This window comes from Miniopterus natalensis, chromosome 17 (genome assembly GCF_054644295.1).
Source record: "Miniopterus natalensis isolate mMinNat1 chromosome 17, mMinNat1.hap1, whole genome shotgun sequence".
NCBI classification, from domain to species: domain Eukaryota; kingdom Metazoa; phylum Chordata; class Mammalia; order Chiroptera; family Miniopteridae; genus Miniopterus; species Miniopterus natalensis.
Genome location: NC_142097.1, coordinates 38,760,064 through 38,777,218, shown reverse-complemented (window position 1 = coordinate 38,777,218; position 17,155 = coordinate 38,760,064). Strand labels below are relative to the sequence as shown.

The 17,155-nt window shown below is 53.3% G+C and overlaps 2 protein-coding genes across 2 annotated transcripts in view; one reads left to right on the top strand and one right to left on the bottom strand.

Moving 5' to 3' along the window:
- Positions 1-9,043, top strand: part of WIPI1 (WD repeat domain, phosphoinositide interacting 1) — a 28,919-nt gene extending 19,876 nt beyond the window's left edge. Inside the window, exons 7-13 of the mRNA XM_087826321.1 lie at positions 293-363; positions 973-1,080; positions 3,239-3,403; positions 4,138-4,245; positions 5,127-5,245; positions 5,644-5,744; positions 8,508-9,043. Coding sequence (XP_087682447.1) covers positions 293-363; positions 973-1,080; positions 3,239-3,403; positions 4,138-4,245; positions 5,127-5,245; positions 5,644-5,744; positions 8,508-8,555 — 720 coding nt within the window. The 3' untranslated portion in view covers positions 8,556-9,043. The remainder of the gene's footprint in view (positions 1-292; positions 364-972; positions 1,081-3,238; positions 3,404-4,137; positions 4,246-5,126; positions 5,246-5,643; positions 5,745-8,507) is intronic.
- An 843-nt stretch (positions 9,044-9,886) lies between these two features.
- The window catches only part of ARSG (arylsulfatase G), a 44,984-nt gene continuing 37,715 nt past the window's right edge, over positions 9,887-17,155 (bottom strand). Inside the window, exons 10-11 of the mRNA XM_016201478.2 lie at positions 16,062-16,152; positions 9,887-10,277 (exon numbers count right to left, since the gene is read on the bottom strand). Coding sequence (XP_016056964.2) covers positions 9,964-10,277; positions 16,062-16,152 — 405 coding nt within the window. The 3' untranslated portion in view covers positions 9,887-9,963. The remainder of the gene's footprint in view (positions 10,278-16,061; positions 16,153-17,155) is intronic.

Here is a 17,155-nt window from a genome sequence, read left to right as displayed (position 1 = left end):
TAAAAAACAGGTCCGTTTGGACCGTCAGAGACTGACTATTCCAGGAAGCCAGAGCCATCTGAGCGAACACACACCGAGCATTGGGCTAGGGAGGGAGGGAAAGGGGAGACAGAGACGGTCCGAGAATTGCTTATCCGGCACATACACAAACAAATAGGCCTCCCTGCCCAACACTTTGTGCTTCCTCTTTGGGGACAGATGTTCACAACCAATAAAACAAGCTCTTCTCTAAAGGGACATGTCTGTGTGAAGCCATGAATGGTATGAAATGTTCTCCTGCTTTCTTTTCCAGGGCACGGTCATCCGGGTGTTCTCTGTACCTGATGGGCAAAAACTCTATGAGTTTCGGAGAGGAATGAAAAGGTGTGTGTTCACTGTAAAACCCACTTTAACGTACCCACCGAGGTTCTACAGTGGACGGCTGGCAGTCATCTAGGGAGAGGCCGGGGGTGGGCAGCTCTATCCCCTCCTCTCTGCCCCAGAGTGGGTAGAACTATACTTTCTCAGGTAACTGACCCAGAGGCCCGATTACTGCTTAGTACACCTGAGAGCAAAGATGCCATTTTAACAGAGTTTAGCCACGAGAGTCTTTTTTTGATGTGGGATGGGTGGCCAGCAAAGGAGAAATGAGAAAGCAAGAGAGTCACAATCCACAAGTAATTCCTGACTCCATTCTGTGGAAACAAGGAAGTGTGATGGTCTGGGAGCCTGTTGGCTGTAGGGGTTTGCAGCTGGAAAGCAGCTGGAGAACCTCCACGATGACAGGAAGGCACAACTGCCTGTTTCTTCTCGCCTGAGACCACGACCCTTAACCAGCCTTTCAACATTAATTCCTAAGGAATGACATGATGTCAAAGAGATTCTTAGAATACCTAGACTCAGGGTACATGTAGTTCTCTTACAAAGCTGATTTCTGAACTGTCAGGCAGTAACCCCCTGGCTCACTGGTCCACACGCTGCTCTGTTTTCTAGGTACGTGACCATCAGCTCCCTCGTCTTCAGTATGGACTCGCAGTTCCTCTGTGCCTCCAGCAACACTGAGACAGTGCACATCTTCAAGCTGGAGCACCTCGCCACCAGGTAAGCTCCGCGCCAGACATGAAATACTCGGCCGAAGGAGTCAGGCCCTGATTACTCTGCCCCTAGAGGCCACTGGAGGCATAAGCGATTTCTTCCCCTGTGAAAGCCACAGCCTTACATCTCAGAGAGACAGGTGTGTGTTAGCAAAGGCTCGGTGGTGTAATGCATGGAGGCACAGTCTGCGAACCTCAAGGTGGGGTAGTCACTTAGTCTTTCTGGACCTCAGTACAGATTCACCGTCTACACATCTTGGGCTTGTTCTAAGGATGAAATGAGTCCCGTGACCTAAAGCGCTTAGTGTAATACCTGGCATATAGTAAACGCTACTAAGTATTAGCCGGTGTAGCGCTAAATACAGTAACACAATTGTTGCATTACCCGCCACGGAGCGCCGGGCAAACATTGTCCGTGCCCTCGAGTGTGACTGTGCGGGAGTAGGTGAGGTCGGGAGCAAAGGCATCTGTTAGGTCGCAGCCAGGGCCGTGCGATTCGTTTCCCGTTGTCGCTATAACAGACCACCACAAATGTAATGGCTTAACGCAGCCAGCATGCGTTACCTTGGGGTTCTGCAGGCCAGCAGCCCGGGACGGCCGCGGGTGCTCCGCTCGGCCTTGGGAGGCAGCAATCCCAGCGTCGGCTGGCGCGTTCGCATCTGGAGCTGAAAGTCCTCTTACAGACCCATCGCGTGGATTCCTTCCTGGGCTTTGGGTTCCTCCGGCTCCTCTCTCTGCCAGCAGCCAGAGAAAGCGCCCTGCTCTCAGGGCTCGCGCGATTAGATCCAGCCCACCTGGGTAACCTCCTACCTGCCGTCAGCTGGGCCGCATAGCAAAGCAGCCACGGCTCTCAGTGCCGGCACGGTCCAGGGCCCAGGCTGCGGGATCTCGGGGCCATTCCTAGAAACCCGCCTGCTGTGGTGTGTGAGTGTGAACTCACAGTGCTAAGTACACGCTACTCGTGTGCCTGTGCCCTCTCCTGGGGACAGTTCACACTCAAAAGCAGTAGGGCCCTAACGAGGTCTCCTCCCCCCAGGCCATCCTCCACGGCACGTTGCCTTGCCCAGCCCACCCCACCCCGCAAGGTCAAGATCCCGCCTCTGGTGGCGCAGGTGGCTCACACCTTCCTCGGGGGACTTCGGGCACCTCCTGTCTCCTGACACTTCTCTTCAGTGTCATTACAGGAAACTGAGACGTGCAGTGTTAGTGATTAGCTCACACTCAGAAACCAGGCCGTGGAGTCAGCAGTAAGGGTGCTTGCTACACGGACAGAGCATCTCTCAGTCCGTGGAGCATCGTCACACTTCCACCCTTGGTCCCTACAATATTCCTGGGAGGCAGGCAGGTGTGTGTGTCCCATCCACACTCAGGTCTCAGCAACAGCGCAGTCCCCCTGTGGCAGAGGCCCCGGGATGAAGCTGGATGGCTGCAGGGGGCACACCAGGTCCCTCTGAACCATCTCCACCATAATGAATCCCCCCGTAGCTGGTCCTTTGGGACTGTAACCAAACACCGCCCAAGGGTCGTGCCCAGAGGTTTGCTTCCCACTCCGTCTGGCTCGGAGGCCTCACACTGAGCCAGGTCTGTTCTTCTCCGAACGCAGGGCAGGCTTGAGCCTTAATTTCACAGAGTTCAGATAGCAATTCCATCCCATACTCTCCCCTGGCCCTGTTAGAAACCTGGAAATCAGACTAATCATCAGATACGACCTGTTTAATGGAGGAAAGTGTAACACTGGGAACCTCTTAAGAGCTCTGTAATGGCTCTTCTGGACACACGGGCCCTTGCTGCCCTTCCTGCATGCCAGGACAGTGTGTCCCGAGCCGTTCTAGGTGGGCAGGACACCAGGCTGAGGCAGTTTCTTCCTCTTGCGGTGCCCGCAGCTCACAGTGTCGGGGTGTGGGGGTTATCCCGTGGATCTGGTGCCTGCCGCTCACAGCATCAGGGTGTGGGTGTTACCTCGAGGATCTGGTGCCTGCAACTCACAGTGTTGGGGTGTGGGGGTTACCCCATGGATGCTGGTGCCTGCAGCTCACAGCATTGGGGTGTGGGGGTTACCTCGTGGACACTGGTGCCTGCAGCTCACAGCGTCAGGGTGTGTGTTACCTCGTGGACGCTGATGCCTGCAGCTCAGGCTCACCCTAGCCTGTGCGTTGCTCCCCCAGCCGACCAGAAGAGCCTTCGACCTGGAGCGGCTACATGGGAAAGATGTTCATGGCTGCTTCCAACTACCTCCCCGCCCAGGTGTCCGACATGATGAATCAGGACAGGGCCTTCGCCACCGGGCGCCTGAACTTCTCTGGACAGAGGAACATCTGCACCCTCTCCACGTACGTCCCACCCTCTCTCGACACTGCTACACGTGCATTTCCCCAAAGCACAGACTCCCCAAACACACGCACAGAAGAAAAAAAAAGACAGCCGAGAGGCAGGGTGAGCAAAGCCAAAACCCTGCAGTCTCCACCAGCTGTGTTTCCTGCCCGGCTATGGTAGATGTTCTCAGGGCAGCTGGAGGCTGGCGTGGGAATTTGCACCTTCAGCTTATGGTGACACTGTCCCAAAAACAATGTCTGTTTTTACATAATTACGTAAAAAGGCTCCCGTCCCGCTGTCTAGGTTCAGACACCTGTGGGATTGACAGACGTTTTACCTAAGGAGTGTAAAGAAGTTAAACATTTTTAAAATTTCACAACACTAGCCAGCAAAGATGGCGAGAGAGTTTTCCACTTTTTTCCTTTTTGTCCCTGTTGAAGGCAGAGATAAGATAGAGATGATGCCCCACTCAGGCTCAGGCGAGCTCATGTTTTTGGTGGCAGTAGCTCTTCATCGAGTGATCGTATGTACACGTGTCATTTTGTCTCTTCCACACAGTTACTTTCAAAGACAATTAATCCTCGAGGTAGATCGCGAGGTCAGAATGCAAAGAAGTAGCCAGACACCCAGAACCTGGGGCCAGTGGGCTGCAGAAGTAGGTGACCATCGGGGGAGTGAGGCTCTGTCATCTGAAGCTGGGCCGGGACCCACCTCTGTCATAGTCACAGCACGTGTCTTGCTTGGCTCTTAGGATCCAGAAGCTGCCGAGGCTGTTAGTGGCATCGTCTGACGGACACCTGTACATCTACAACCTGGACCCTCAGGATGGAGGAGAGTGCGTCTTAATCAAGACCCACAGGTGGAGTTGCAAGTTTTCAAAAAGACAGCCTTTCACGCCCTGGCTGGTGTGGCTCAGCTGGCTGAGCGTTGTCCTGTGCACTGAAAGGTCACTGGTTCGATTCCCAGTCAAGGCACATACCTAGGTTGCGGGTTTGATCCCTGTCGGGGTGCATGTGGGAGGCAACTGATCAGTGTTTCTCTTTCACACTGATGTTTCTCTCTCTCTCCCTTCCTCTCTCGCTAAAATCAAGAAAAAAGTTTTGTTGGTTTTTTTTAAAGATAGCCTTTCAACAGCTGGTTGTGTCGAGTTGCCATTTGGCCAAGAACAGTGACAAGCTTCAGTGCTCTTTTCTTTGTTTACCAGCCATCTCTGTGGCAAACCTCTAGGGGGCACCCGCCTTGAGTGGGGCTCAGTGTTAGGCCCCCTCACCATGCTGTAGGCTTCTGGGGAAAGGTCAGGGTGAACGCAAAGCAAAACGTCTTCCTCCTCGGGCATGACGGCTGCTCAGAAACATTTACTGGGCAGAGCTGAGAAGCTCTCCTGACTTCTGTGATCCAGTCCAGGATGGCCTCTCCCTGCGGTGGACACGACACCGAGCTGCCACTGCCACTGCCCCTCCCCCATGGAGCGCCCTGGCAAGCCCGTCTTGGCGCCCTTGCCCGAGTGAACCTTGAAAAGCCAAGCGCCAACCTTCCCTTATTAAATATAAGAGGGGTCACTGTGAAGTCGTGGGGCTGACCCTGGCCATAGAGGTCCCTCGGTCCACACCGACCCCGCAGGGCGCTGAGAGGGCTCCCCTGGAAACCAGTGGCCGAGCCTGAGCCCCCAGCGCCGCTCCTCCCGGGCGCCCTGAACACGCGCTGACCACTCTTCCCGTCCCTCTGCACTGCTGCTTGTAGGTTGCTTGGCTCAGGAACGGTGGGCGAGACTCAAGAAAATGACCTCGGACCTTCATTACCTCAGTCCTACGCGGCAACTGTAGCCAGACCAAGCGCGTGTTCTGCCTCCACTGTGCCAGGTGAGCTGACGTGGGGCACATGCTGACAGTGCCCCTCTCCTCCCCTCCACTGTTACGTGGGGAGGGAACCGCACGGGCCACAGGACCAGCCTCTAAATGCAGGTCCCTGACCCTGACCCTGGCAGGCACCCCACCACAGGCCCAGTTCCCTAACAAGTTAACGCTCCGCCGCTGAGAATTTGCAAACTAGTGGAAAGTTCTAGGCACCTGGGTGGAGGGTGGGTAAGAGCAGCTCATCCGCCCCTCGGAGGCATCAATGGTGGGAATTTGGACTCACTCAAGGGCAAAGGTGGCCTCGTGGTTTCCCCGGATCCTCCCTTTTTCTGAGGTCCTGCCCCGGGGTTGTGGCACAGGAAGGGACCCTGTGGCCTCTCTCACGCCCCCTTCTTGGCTTCCAGGGTACTCCGAGGACGGCGGGGCGCTCCGCGGAGAGGTTATTCCTGAACACGAGTTTGCCACGGGACCAGTGTGTCTCGACGATGAGAATGAATTCCCTCCTGTGAGCATTAGGAACCCTTAAAAGAGCGGCTCAGTCTGTGTGCTTCGAGGGAAACCTCTGCCACGTGCAGGAGGCCAAGGCCCTTTCCCGCCGTCTAGTTAGGACAACTGGTCCCCCTCCCTGACACTCAGAAGGCCACAGTGTTTACCGCGCTGTTCGCTGCCAATTCCACAGACTAGCCACTAGGGGTCGCTCTCAACACAACAGCATTAGAGTAACGGATACTAATCCAGGGAGTCTCAGGGGCCTCGCTCGCCTCCTTCCGGGGCCTGGAGCCCTTGACTTTGCTTCCATAGCACTATCTTGGCTGCTTCTAGGGTAGGGACTTTTGCCTGGGCACACTCTTATTTTCGTGAGGTTCCTAAGGGTGCTTTTGCAGAACGCCGCCGTGTTTGGACTAAAGAAGTCATCTAACAGGGCTGGGCAGGTGCGCTCTGCGGGCGAGCAGGACCCTCAGCCCGTCCGGCTCTGACAGGGCAGACCCCAGCCTCTGCAGCAGCTACAGCCCTTGTTAGCTAACGGCCGTGTGGAGGGCTCCCCTGGGCAGCTCCAGCTGGGTGTCCCGGCCTCCTGCTTCGGCTGGCTGGCAGCGAGGGCCCCGGGCTGGCTGGGGGCTGGGCTTGGCTTCTTCCAGCATCCCTGTCTGAACTGAAGATTCTCTCCCCGGGTAGCTGCTTGTGGCTGCCTTAGCTTCCGATTCTTCAAGCTTCCATTTAGGGCAACGTAGAGACGCCTTTTGTGAGCTGCAGTTAGAGAACAGCCAAGATAGTCAACCTGAAATCATTTGAAGACAGAAGCAGTGTTTGGGCTGAGACTCGGAGAGTCAACCGAGTGGCCCTCCTGGAGGCAGAGCCATGGCCATTGGGTGCTGCTTCCAGGTTGTTAGGTCCTGGTGTCTAATGTTTTCCCCTGACCGGTACTTTGTATCAGTTGCGATTCCGTTTGCAGAAGGATGGCTTGCAAGTCTGGCTTTTTGCTTGTATAGATCCACAGGACAACCTAGTAAGCACAGTCAGCTTAAAAAAAAAAGGTATCGTGGGGCCCTTGCACATGACTGGAGGGCTGTGGGAGCTCCCATAGAGACTCCATGGATTACAGATTTACACTCTGGCTTTTGGTAGGCAGATCGCCAAATACATTGCCAACAAGGGGGTGGAAAGCAGTGGTTCTTAAAAATACTAATTACACATTTAAAAACCTCTGTTGGCTGGCTGCCTCCCGATGTACCAGCTGTTTTGCCTTTGGGTTCTCTTGCCCGAGCCAACCGTAAAGGGAGTTTTTCTGTCACCCAAAAGTTGGTGGTTATTTACCTGAAGTTGCATCTTCCAGGAACCAGAGCAAGTCAGATGCAGTTGGGGATAAAGGCAACTGTTAGGTTCCCTTTCTGTGACTTTAGTAAAAGTCTGTGACAGCTACAAAAGGTTATTAAATTCTTAACTGTAATCAGAGTAGACCTTACCTAACCTCTTAAATTTATAAGATCCAGGTGTTTCAGATACTAGCATGCAGGAGGTGGTCCCTTGCCAAAGAAAACCTGTATAAAGTAATAGGCATGCGGTGTAGAGCATTTGTTTGGAATGAAAAAAAAATTGGAGATGCTTAAGAACTAGCGCCGAGGCCTGTTGGCCTGTGCGCTGCCAGGAAGCTCTCCTTCTTGAGGACCAAAGGGCTGAGAGTTGGTTTATGTCCGGGGTTTTTATTCATATATAAGGAAACCTTCCTTGGCTGTGAGGTCACCGAGTGAGGTTCCCTAGAGCGGTTGTCAGCCCCCAGCAAGGGTCAGGCAGCCTGTGGGCAGAGCCGGGGGCAGGCGTCACGAGGGCGCCAGACCCCAGCCCGGCCTCGCACCTGCAGACGACAGAAGAGGGCCCTGCTCCCATGAGACTCTGACACCGTGGCAGGCAGGTTTCTCCATCTCACTGCACGAGGACCAGAGACATGAGTGCTACCGGGATGCTCTCCCAACAAGGACCATCTCAGTCACGCCCTTACCAGCATTAACATCCAACTGGAGATTCTAGACAGCTTCCTCTCTCTGCCTTTATTATTCTGTGTTTGCTATAGACATATCTGTCCAGAATCCACATCTCTACCCACATTCCTTAAAAACCCAGGACTGTGAAAGAATCCCAGAATTTAAAATTGCTTCTATAGACATGACCGTGGGTTTCCCCGGATACTTTCCTGAGAGGCTCTGGGGCCTTTGCCTTAAGAACACGGGTCATCACCAGTGGTCTTTTAAAAAAAAAAAAAAATACACATCCCTGGATATGATGACTCTTATCTCCTTGGGATTTTCTTTGCCCCTAGAATAACGAAAGAGAAGAGACTGGATCGTCTCTGGTACCTCAGAGAGATGCAGTCAGTATTCAGGAAGGCGGGCAGCTTCTGTGTTGGTAACAAGCCAACCTTTACAAGTCCGCGTGTTTTCTGACACTAGTCTCACTCTTGTGAGCAAGAGCCAGGGGCCTGGGGCCAAGGGTATTGGCTGACTTTTTAGTAGTGATGTAGCAGTCTGTGTTTACAAGATGATCCTGTTTTAAGAACCCACATATACATATCAGTACACATACAAATATTTTATAGTCAATATCTCCTGAAACTGTGCCACGCTCGTCCACACCTGCATGAGACGAGTGCATTCCTGCGGCCGTGTGTGCCCAGCGCCCCCTGCCGACCCCTCCCGGGCACAGACCTGTGGATGATGCAGCTTAACCGCCTCTTCCTGGGGAGAGTAAGGCCCTTCTGTTTTGATTTCGGTAGATAATCTTGTGCCGCGGGAGCCAGAAGGGCAAAGCGAAGCAGTCCTGAGAAGCGCGCCTCAGAAAGCAGGACACCCCCTGTCAGGTGGTTGTGGAGAGAACAAGGAAGGTGGAAGAATGGCGTGCGATTGTGGGAGCAGGATGGGGGGCAGGAACCCCGGGTGCCGCCTGCTCGAGCCACGGGACCTGGCTCGCTGCTCACCACGCCCTCCCCGCCCCGGCCGCCGGGGGGAATGGGAGACACGGTATATGCATCCTGCTAGTGAAACTATGTTACAGCCATAACGTCAGTACTAATAACCATATTGGTCTATAACCGTAATTTTGTATTAAAAGGGCATCCTTTTTCAATGTATGCTGTGTAAAAAAAATGTATGTATAGGAAAATGTCTTCGAATTGTATTTCTTGTATATTACATAGTAGAGAAGAGACTATTTTAGCCAGGCGAAGGGTGTTTTTGCAGTGATTGGAATACATCACGTCCTACCTTCGAGTCCCATTTAGGACACTAATAATAATAAAATTGTGGCAATGCATGTTTGAGGCTCTGACAGTTTATTTCTTCGAAGTTTTAGGAAGCAGGAAGGACTCCTATTTGACCTTTAAAAGGGGTGGGGAGGGGGGAGGGCCACGGACGTACCTGTGGCTCTTCTGCTCCGAGACCTGGAAGCACCTGACGTCGTCTAGTCAACATCCGAGCCACTCAAGCATCCCCCGGGGGCGGCCTAGAGATGGAGGAGCTCGGGCCCAACCCAGACCTACCGGGTGGGAATCGGTTCTGTCACAAGCCCCCAGGTGATTCGTATGAATATGAAAGATGGAGCCCAGGCTGGTGTGGTGCAGTGGTTAGAGCGTCAGCCTGCAGACCAAAGGGTCACGTGTTCGATTCCCGGTCAAGGGCACATACCTGAGTTGCAGGTTCGATCCCCAGCCCTGGTCGGGTGCGTGCGTGAGGCACCCAATCGATGTGTGTCTCTCACATGGATGTTTGTTTCTCTCCCTCTCTCCCTCCCTCCCTCCTTTCCTCCCTTCCACTTTCTCTAAACATCAATAGAAAAAATATCCTCGGGCGAAGATTAACACCCACAACAAAAAAATGGAGAAGCGCTGCTCTAGATACCAGTTGGCACAAATCTCTATTTAAAATGGGTGCATAAAAATAAAAATAAGATGCTGAAAACATACTGAGGGCCTGCTTCAAGTGCCAGGGAGCGCGCCCGGCATCTCCCGTCTGCCTTACGGAATCCTCAAGGTCCGCTCGCGAGGCCGCAAGGAGCGGCCGGGTTCCAAAGCGGGCTTGGGCCTGGGCCGGCTGGGAGCCGAGCGCCTCCCGGGACGCCTCTTGGCCGCTGCCCTCCCAAGTCAGCACGCAGAAGGGGCGGCTTCCGGACAGAATTCCGAGGCTAATTTCTACAGCGTCCGTCGCTAGGAAGAGGGCGACACGGGCCTTCCCGCGTCACTCCCCGAGGTCACCGCTCGCGGGCGCGGCGGCCCGCCGGGCGGCCTGGCAGCGGCACGCAGTTTGGTGGGGGTTGCAGCAGGGCACCGCCGCCGGGTCCCGCGTGTAGTCCGCCCTGGAGACGCTGTCACCGGCAATGTCGTGAAGGACGTCGGCGAGGGCCCCCCTGACCTCGGGCAGCACGCTCCGGTACTCGGCGCTCCCCGGCTCCAGAGGCGCGGCTTCCGCAACATCGTCTTCCAGGTTAAAAATGAGGGGGGGCTCGTGATGCCGCTCGGGCCCCACACCCCCGTCGCAGGCTTGGGCTCCGCCTGGAGAGAGGGCGACGACAAATACCCTGTCAAGCCCAACGCTGGCCCCCCGGTGTGAGAGGGGAGACCTGTGACTGAGCGTAAATTCACTCAGACACACCAACGCTTCGACCATTCAAATGATGGCTCCCCTGTCCCAGGAATGACCTCGAGAACCCGCCCCCATTCCACGGGGCTCCTGTTGTCCAGAATGGCCTGGAACGTCCCCTTGGACCTGCCTTCAGAGCCAGCAGAACATGCGTTCAAATATCTTTCATCTCTGCCCTTTGGGAATAAATTTGCTTTTTAAATCGATTTCTTAAAGAGCAAATATATTCCATTTTTTCGCACCTCAGGCAGGAGGACAAGGTGACTAATTCCACTCTGGGTTGCAGTGCAGATTCTTGTATGAATTAGTCTGGCTATTAAGGCAGTCCCCAAAGAGGAGCGAGGACAAACGTTTGGAACGAGGGCAGCATCCTTGGTTGCTAATGATTCAGATGACTTTCTGTTTGTTTGCCTTTTCCATGAAAATAAGTAAAGAATCCGACATAAATGAATACAATTGAATAAATAAAAGGAACGGAGGCAAAGGACAGCCCTGGGGAACACGGGAGTTCCTAAAGACCTCCTTTGACTCCGAGCTTCTCAGCGGCCAAACATTCCTAAGTCAGAAACTCCAATCCCATTGCTCGGGGCAAGCAGAGCTTTTTCTGGCACCATCGGGTGAGAGAACTTCTTCCAACGGCTCCTCATACGTTCCTACGGGGAGCACAGCTGCGCGGTTAGGACGGTCCAGCCGACGACCTCCTATCATGCCCTTTATTACCAAGACGAGAGCACCACGCCAAAGTGCGATTCCGTGAAGGCTGGCCTACGGGGGCCAGAGCCACGTCCCCTGGGCATGTGGCTTTCAGGCCGGTCCCATCAGGGCAGGGATGAAACCTGAAGTGACCGAGTGACAAGACCAGGTAGACCGAAGAGCCTGTGGGGAGCCGTCGTCAGTGGTCTTCCCCCCCCCCCCCACGTGGTTGAGAACCAGGTCACTGGGAAGAGTACGGGAGTTACTGCCGTGGCCTAGAGTTTGGGGTCGAACCGAGCTCTTCCTCACTGACATAAAGAGCGGTCTCGTGAGGCTTGGCCGTCAGTCAAGTGAAGGTTGCGGTGGACTCCTCTTAAAACATTAAAGACTTCCCATTAAGGGAATAGTGGGGCATATAGCAAACCCTCCTATAGATAGCAATTATGCATCCTAGGCGACGGATTAGGGGAAATGGAAGGCACTGGGAAATAACCAATGCGGGCAGAAACCGAAAGGGATTCAGTCTTTGAAAGGAGGAAGGCGCATTGGGCTGGGTCTGAGTTTAAACGCTTTTCCCCCGGAGAAGACCTCCCCCCACCCCCGTCTGGGTCGCACAGAGCAGCTGCGGTCTCTTTGGCCTGAGGTGTCGGGGGCAGAGTTCGGGGCCGCCACGGCAGACGAAAACGGGTGAGCAAAATCCTGGGCAGGAGGGAGCCAACAAGGGGAGCCTCAGGGTCTGCACATAAAGCCCCTTCACGTCCGCGGCTGAGCCCTGAACGGTGCGTGCGCAGGGGACACAGGTCCTAGCGGCAGCTACGAGCCCGAGGAGCTCGGTGGGCACTCCTGTGCTGCTCACCACGGGGGAGGGAGTCGAGAGCGTGAGGTCTACTAAGTGAGAGAGGCCTAATGAACATGTCCTGCTTTCCACCGAAGACCCGAAAGGTTCACGCTAGGGTTAAAGACCATGTCCTAGGACTGAGGCCTGCACCTGAGTTAAGGCCCGAGTCCGCAGGAGCTGGTTCCCGCAGTGTAGGCTCCACCAGTCCAGGGCGATGAGCGAGGCACCCGCCGCCAAGAGGTCAACAAAACCAACCTCCTTAGGTCACAGAAGTCAGACCCTCACGATGCGTCACCCACAAGGTCCAGTTTCTTTAACACTGCCAAGCAGGCAACTTCCAGCTTCTAGCCCAGCGTCTAGGAGCCTAGAAGCCGCCGCTGCCCCCTGACAAGCAAGAAGCTCAACGAGCTGAGAAAGCAGCGGCCCTCCTCAGACCTGTCAGGGAAGCGAGGCCACAGGGCACACCGACGCCCCCAAATCGGAGACGCAGGCGAATCAGGAGAGCACCGCCGTGCCAGGGCAGAGAGCACCGCGGTGCCAGGGCAGAGAGCTCCGCCGTGCCAGGGCAGAGAGCTCCGCCGTGCCAGGGCAGAGAGCTCCGCCGTGCCAGGGCAGAGAGCTCCGCCGTGCCAGGGCAGAGAGCTCCGCCGTGCCAAGGCAGACGGCTTGGGGGCGCAGTGCCCCGGGGCGGGAACCTCGCCTGTAGCGGACGGTTGCCCGAGGCTCAGCCTGCACAGGCCTGAGAGTTAGCAGCTCCACGGGGCCAGTCATTTCTGAGACGGAAATTCTAAGAAAGGGTCAAAAGGAAAGGCGAGGGGTCAGAAACACTGTAAACAGGAATAAAGAGGAAGAATGGCTTGATGGCTCCTTAGGCTGGACACGGCTGAGGAAAGACTCCGAGCTTGAGGATATCGCAAAAGAAGCTTCCAGAATTGAAATGCAAAGATTAAAAAAAAAACAACAACCCACTGGGGGGGAGAAAAAACCAGAACAGAATACCCAAGAACTGTGGGACAACCACGAAAACTGTAACAAATGCATAATGGGAACACCAGGTTTAAAATTAATTATCTTTCTGTCTACTTTGGGAAACTAGAGTAAGGAGAGTAAATTAAACTCAAAATAAGAAAAGAAAGAAAGAATAGAAATAAAAGCAGAAATCGCGACACAGAAAACAATACAGGAAATCAACAAAGCCAGAAGTTGGTTTGTTAAAAAGGTTAACTGGGACACGGAGGAAATATTATGAACAAATTTATGCCAACGAATTTGACAACTCGGATGAAATGAACAAATTATTTGAAAAACACAACTTACCAAAGCTGATACAAGAAGAAATATAAAATCTGAATAGCCTTATATCTATGAAAGAGATTAAATTTATAATCAAGAAGTTTTCCATCGAGCAACCTCCAGGTCTCACCCTGGCCAGTTTGGCTCAGTGGTTAGAGCGCCGGCCCGTGGACTGAAGGGTTTCGGGTTTGATCCTGGTCAAGGGCATGTACCTCGGTGGCAGGCCTGATTCCCCCCTCACCCCCTGGAAAAGCGATGGGAAAAAATTCCTTGGGTAAGGATTTTTAAAAAAAAGAAAGAAAGAAACCTCTAGGTCCAAATAGCTTCACAGGTAAATTTAATCAAACATGAAAGAAATAATACCAGTCTTACACAGACCCTTCCAGAAAACAGAGGAGAAGGGAACACTTCCTGACTTATTTTATGAGGTCAGCAAAACTCTCATCATACCAAACCCCGACACAGGAAAATCATAGACAAAACCTTAGCAAATCAAATCCAGCAATATATACCATAAAATATATATAGTCACAACTAAGTGGAATTTATGCAGGAATGCCAAGCTGACAACATTTAAAAATCGGTGTACTTCACAGCATCAAGAGGGCACGTATACAAGTGCACATGTTAATAAAAACCCCTCAAATTGCATCGTTTATGTCTGCGCCTTTCCCGGTGTGTAAAGTTGGCCTTGATTGCTTTTTGAAAAAAATGGAAAAAACAGTTGAGACACCTTAGTTCTAGGCCACACACCCAAACAGACGGGTTGCCTTCTTAAGGCCACTCCTCGCTCACGACCGTAAAAATCACACCCTCGTCGCAGGAGGACACGCATCTTTCTCTAATCGGACGCAGTAGATGCCAAAACCAGCTTTAAGGAACCGGGATGCAGACTCTCAGGGGGTGCGGGGAGGCATCGGAGCACGGCCCCGTCTCGTCCTACCCGCTTTCATCCCATCTGCTGACATTTCAGCCCTCCCCACCCCGACTCTCCTGGGAGCCGTGACTCCTCAGCGCGGAGGTCCCCTGGGTCTTATCATTCTTGTGTGACTGTGATCATTGTAAACAGTCCTGTTGCTTCATGGTAACATTCGTGATTCCAGTGTTGTGGTGCCGAGGGCTTTCTGGCAGGGCTATTCCCCCTGAAATTAACTCAGCCTGGGGAAACCATGCCTCTCAGATACTGTAATGTAAGGACTGCAATCTAGAAACTTTCCATCTGAGAGCGGAGCCATCACCCGACTGGTTTGCGTTTTCGGGTTTGGAGGAACAAAGGCTGCTGTGACATGTCCAATATCCTCCAAGCTATGAACTCATACAACTTGTTTTGTTTTCATGCCACATTCTCTTTGGGGTCACTTATCGACACTCAGGGAAAATCGTTTCTGTTCTGTGTTATATAACCCTTTGGAAAGCTCCAACATGAAATAACTGAATCTAATTGGAATCCGCATCAGGTCCCAGATTTTGGTTAGGGGTGGGTTTTTTGTTTGTTACTTACTTATTTAAAAAAAAAAAAAAAATCGCCCTGGCCGGCGTGGCTCAGTGGTTGAGCGTTGACCTATGAACCAGAGGCGATGGTTTGATTCCCGGTCAGGGCACATGCCCTGGTTTTGTGCTCGACCCCCAGTAGGGCAGCTGATCAGTGTCTCTCTCTCATCATTGATGTTTCTCTCTCTTTCTCTGAAACCAATAAAACTGGTGTCTTTCTGAGTTCGACATAGGGCAGAATGTGATCGGTATCGAATTTCTCCAGATCCTGCACAGCTGGGAAGAGGAGAGGGAGTTTTACGATCGAGGCGGCATTCGGTCTGAGGCCTTAGAAGCTGATTTTAATACGGAGGCTACGGAAGACGGCCCTGGCACTTGGAGAAGACTAGGAAGGGAGCGGGACCCAGGGTGCAGGGAGTCTGAATGCGACTGGCAGCAGGAAGCCACTGGAAGATTCTGAGTGCCATCCTAACGCAGTTTCTACAACGTACATTTAAGACAGTCGCCGAATGAACCCCGGAGCAGAGACGTGTGTCGGTTTGCTAAACAGATCTCTAAACTCTATTTTCTGAAACAGTCTATTGTCAAGGAGATTACACTTTCAAATATCTCCAAGCTTCCATTTAATGTTCATCCAAACTGGCATCTGATGTATAACAGTAAAATGTGTTAAAAGAAAGAAATGAAAAAATAAAAGAAACAACAGACCAAGCGGAGTCACTTGAGCTGAGCCACATCACCAACCCAAAACTCACTAACCGATCTGCAGTTCCAGCCTTTCTGGGGTGCGCAACTTGAAACCAATCAGTCTGGGATTTCCTGATCAATACTAGTGAGGTAATCTGCAGGATAAAACCCCCACCACCCCTTCCCCCCAAAATGAAGATGGTTACCTTAAAAATAATCCTTTCTTTTCTCTTTCTGACAACTCCCCTGCCACACCCTTCGGCCTATAAAACTTCCCATTCTCTACACCCATCCAGAGGCGCCCTTCTAGTTGCTAGATGGGTTGCTGCCCAGTTCATGAATCACTTAACAAGGCCAATTAGATCTCCAAATTTACTCAGTTGCATTTTGTTAACAAATGAGATGTTCTCCAAGTGAAAAGGAACTGTACAAATGTGCTGAAGTAGCTCTGAGCTTGTTGGAAATTTAACAGTAGGAAGACCTTGTTTGCTGTGTGTGGGTGCAGAGGGCCTGTGCTGGGCCCTTGGGTGCTGGGCCCTTCTGCTGGGCTCAGGCTTTGGGGGAAGGGAGGGCACACTGTCAGAGGTGTTGAGGGCCACCCACACTCATTCCTAGAGGCCTAAGTGAGGGTCCAGACCGGGGTAGGGGCAGGGGCCGCTGTCCAGGTCTGTGGGCCGGCACCCCCCTAACTCACCGGTAACGTAGAAGGCCTTGTAACGCTCCAGGCGGACGGTCTGCAGGGCTCCGTACTCTCCAGCTGCCCCGCTGTTGGGGTGAAACAGCGCCTGGGGAAGGGTGGCAGGGCTTAGTTATAAGAAACCATGCTAGAGGCTCCCTGGAAGCATTGCTTTCTTTGTCACAATCCCTCCTTGTCCCCTCACCCCCATCCCTGTCCCAAACACTGACAGACATAGGCCAGTAGCCTACACCAGCCCCTCCTGGGCCCCTCTGTGAACTGACCGGAGGGGGCTACAGCTCTGGTAAGACTCCCGGCCCCAGCACCAGCTGTGTAAGCGGCAGGGTCCCGCGCAAAACGAGAAAGAAAGAAATCTCGTCCACGAATGGAGAATTGCAAGAGGACCAGCAAGTGTGTTTTGAGCCCAGCACAGGGTCCTTCCGAGTGTGGGGCTCCGGGTGAGTGCACAGCTCATGTGTCCAGGAGCCTGGCCCCGCCCGGGCTCCACCCTCCAGGCTCAACCCGGGGCCTGGGAACCTGCGGGTTTCGCAAAGGTTCCCAGGGATCCTGGCGCAGGTGATCCTGTTCTCAGCAAAACGGCTTCTTCAGCAGCCAGTTGGTTTTCTCTCACTTGAGCAAGGACGGCATCGGGAGGCACCTCGAGAGGACCTCTCCGTGTGATTTCTCCAGAAAAGGGCACCCCCTGACCTCTGAGTGGCGCCATCCTCCCCTCCCACTCAGTCTGACTCCATTCGGACTGAGGGGCTCCTTCCTCTGCAGGTCCCAGATGAAAGAATCCCTATAGCATAGAAACACCTAATCCGGGGATCCCAAGGGCAGGACCTGGTAGTAAATAAGTGACCAGCATCCTTGGTAGGCTGGTGGGTTTGGGCTGAACGTGGGAGACCGCCCTGGTATGAATCATGACCGATATATATCACTGGGAAGGCGCTTACATGATTCAAAGTTTCCATGGGGCTAAAAAAAAAAAAAAAAAATGAGAAACATCTGTTGGAGCAGTAAACAGCTGTCCCCCCAAGTTTCCCGGCTGCGAGAGGATGCCGAGGGCGGGGCTCCCTCCTCCCACACCTGCCTCTTCCGTGCCGTGGCGC